Genomic DNA, 2,588 nt, shown 5'->3' with positions numbered 1-2,588 from the left:
TTTTTGAAACATTCAAGCATAGTAAAAGAAGGGGGTGGGGAAGGGTAAATAGATATACATCACAAATGCAGGTCGACCCGGAGTGATGCAAACCCAAGTTATCACTGCACACTAGTCTTTTTCTCCCCCTCTGGAATCCACTTGCAGATGCTTCAATTGGCTTTTTTTTTTTTTTAAAAAAAAACCCCTTTCCCTGATTTCACTACGCTGCAAGCTCCTGTCAGTCCCAAATCAGCACTGTGACCGTGTCTGCCTTTCATAGCTGCAGCTGAAATGCAGTGGCGCTGACTGAACACAGACTGCGCCAAGTCTTTTGAGTGACTGCAGAGACCAACGCACAACACTACCTTATTGCAGAGCCTCCCTTTGGCCCCAGCCAGTGTCCTGCAGGAAGCTAAACCCAAGGTCAGCCATACCCATTTGTTTCGTTCAAATCAAAGCGTGTCCGTGATAACATTTCCTTAAAGCAATCTAAACCCCCCTCTATGTCAATAACTTCAACCAGCCTTTCAGTCGCTTCTTGTTCAAGCAGCAGCAAATTACTTGCAAGCTTAATTTATGTCCTCCAGAGGTGCAGCAAAGTTGGAAGAAGGGGACGTCGTCCTTTCCTGAGAGAGCAGTCTTTTTTGGTGCAGTTCCTCCCACTTGCTTCTGTTGGCCACTACAGAGTCTATCATGGGCTGCAGTTTGCTGTTGACTTTCACTAAAGTCTGGGAGGAAGCAGAAGAGGAGAAATCACAAACCGTGGGGGTATCAAGTCCACCACAACAGAGAATATTTGCTCCACTCCGTTTCTTAGAGGGCTCCATGAGAAGAGCATTGCCCCGAAACCTGTAAAGAGGCAATGTGGTCTCTGGCTTGCAGGCATTATTCCAAAACCTTCTGAAAGGAACTGCTTTACTAGAAGATGGGACTGGAGGAAAAGGGATCTTGAAATGTGTCCAGATCCTTGGGGGGGGGGGGGGAGAAACAGCCCAAGTAAAGCAGAGAGAGAGATTCCTTTTTTCACTCTTTCAAACCCAGCCGTCCACTCGCCTCTTTTGTGAATCCACAGAAGGCAGAGGCAAGTTCCTGAGGGGCTAGCAGTGAGAGGAGGCAATGGGGCTTGGCCCGTGCCCACCACCCGCTCTCAGGCCCTCCCCACAGAAAGGACTGGGCTTGCTCCCAGAGAGCCTGGCCAAGTACGACCCTCACCCCCCCACTCTCCCCTGCTTTGTTCACCAGCACACCAATGTCATTGCGGGAGACAGATGCTGCATCTTTGCAGCACTCGATCAAAAAAGGCTGCCTACCCTTAAGCACGGCCTGTTTATTTACTACTGCCTCACCTCCAGGCTCCGTTTCTTGGACACGGTAGAGTCTGACGCTAGACATTAAGGAATGGGTTTTTACACGTATTCCATCATGCCACAGTGGGGAACGCCGCTGTCAAGTTACAGCCAATTTACAGCAGCCCCATAAGGGTCTTCAAGGCAAGAGACATTCAGAGGCAGGTTGCCATTGCCTGCCTCTCCGTAGAAACCCTGGACTTCCAGGGCAGTCTCCCATCCTAATATTAACCAGGGCCAACTCTGCTTTGCTCCCAATATCGAATGAGATCAAGCTAGGCTGGGCTATCCAAGTCAGGGTTTGTCATGCCATAGTTCTATATTTATATACTAGCAGTAAAGTCCGTTGTGAAAGCAATACAACGGGATCTAGAAAGAGGCTCTGGGGCAGTGCTCTGGCTTTGGGCAAACAGTGTCAATTTGCTGTGGTGACCTCAGCAGGATATAATGACAGAGTCCACTGTTTTCTCCAGAGGAACTGATCTCTGCTACCTGAAGAGCAGTTGTAATTGTGAGTGATCTGTAGCCCTCACCTGGAGATTGGCAACAATTGTTACCCAGGACAAAATGGCTGGTTTGGAGGGTGGAGTCTATGGCAGTCTAGTCCCACCCCTCTGCAAATCCCACCCTCTCCAGGCTCCACCCCTCAAATCCCCAGGAATTTGTCAGGATGTAGTTGGCAACCCCATCTCCTTCCCAGCTAGCCATCAACCTACCATTATCTGCCCCTTTGACTTCAGCTGACTTCTGCCCTCCCTTCTGCAGAGCAGTTGTAATTCTGAGTGCTCTCCAGCCCTCACCTGGAGATTGGCAACAATGGTTCCCTATGTGGGACTGACTGGTTTGGAGGGTGGAGTCTATGGCAGTGTACCTGTCTGAGGTCCCACCCCTCCTCAAACCTCACCCTCTTCAGGCTCCATCCCTCAAATCTCCAGGAATTTCCCATCTGGAGTTGCCAACCCTATCAGGACTGTCCCCAATGTGTTTTCTCCCAAAGGCCAAAGTAGGTGACAGGACCAAGCTTAGATGCCTACCAACAGGCACTGAGGGGAATGTAGGGTTGCCAGCTCTAAGGAGGGAAATACCTGGAGGTTTGGGGGGTGGATTCTGTAGAGGGCCGGGCGACGGAGGCATCGGCCTTCTGTCGCCCGCCTTGCCCCCCCAATCTCGGCCCGGGCGACCGCGGCTCCAGACCCCCCCGCGGCCACTCCAGCCAGGCGACGGAGGCATCGGCCTTCCATCGCCTGCCTCACCCCACCC

General features: G+C 51.5%; 1 protein-coding gene across 1 annotated transcript in view; it reads right to left on the bottom strand.

Moving 5' to 3' along the window:
- Window positions 1–551: 551 nt before the first annotated feature.
- The window catches only part of PDE11A (phosphodiesterase 11A), a 149,258-nt gene continuing 147,221 nt past the window's right edge, over window positions 552–2,588 (bottom strand). Inside the window, exon 20 of the mRNA XM_015422441.1 lies at window positions 552–710. Within this exon, the coding sequence (XP_015277927.1) occupies window positions 552–710 (159 nt within the window). The remainder of the gene's footprint in view (window positions 711–2,588) is intronic.

This window comes from Gekko japonicus, unplaced genomic scaffold, assembly GCF_001447785.1.
Source record: "Gekko japonicus isolate JY-2015 unplaced genomic scaffold, Gekko_japonicus_V1.1 scaffold1172, whole genome shotgun sequence".
NCBI lineage: Eukaryota > Metazoa > Chordata > Lepidosauria > Squamata > Gekkonidae > Gekko > Gekko japonicus.
The sequence above is the reverse complement of the archived record's forward strand: the minus strand, read 5'-3'. Positions and strand labels throughout refer to the sequence as shown.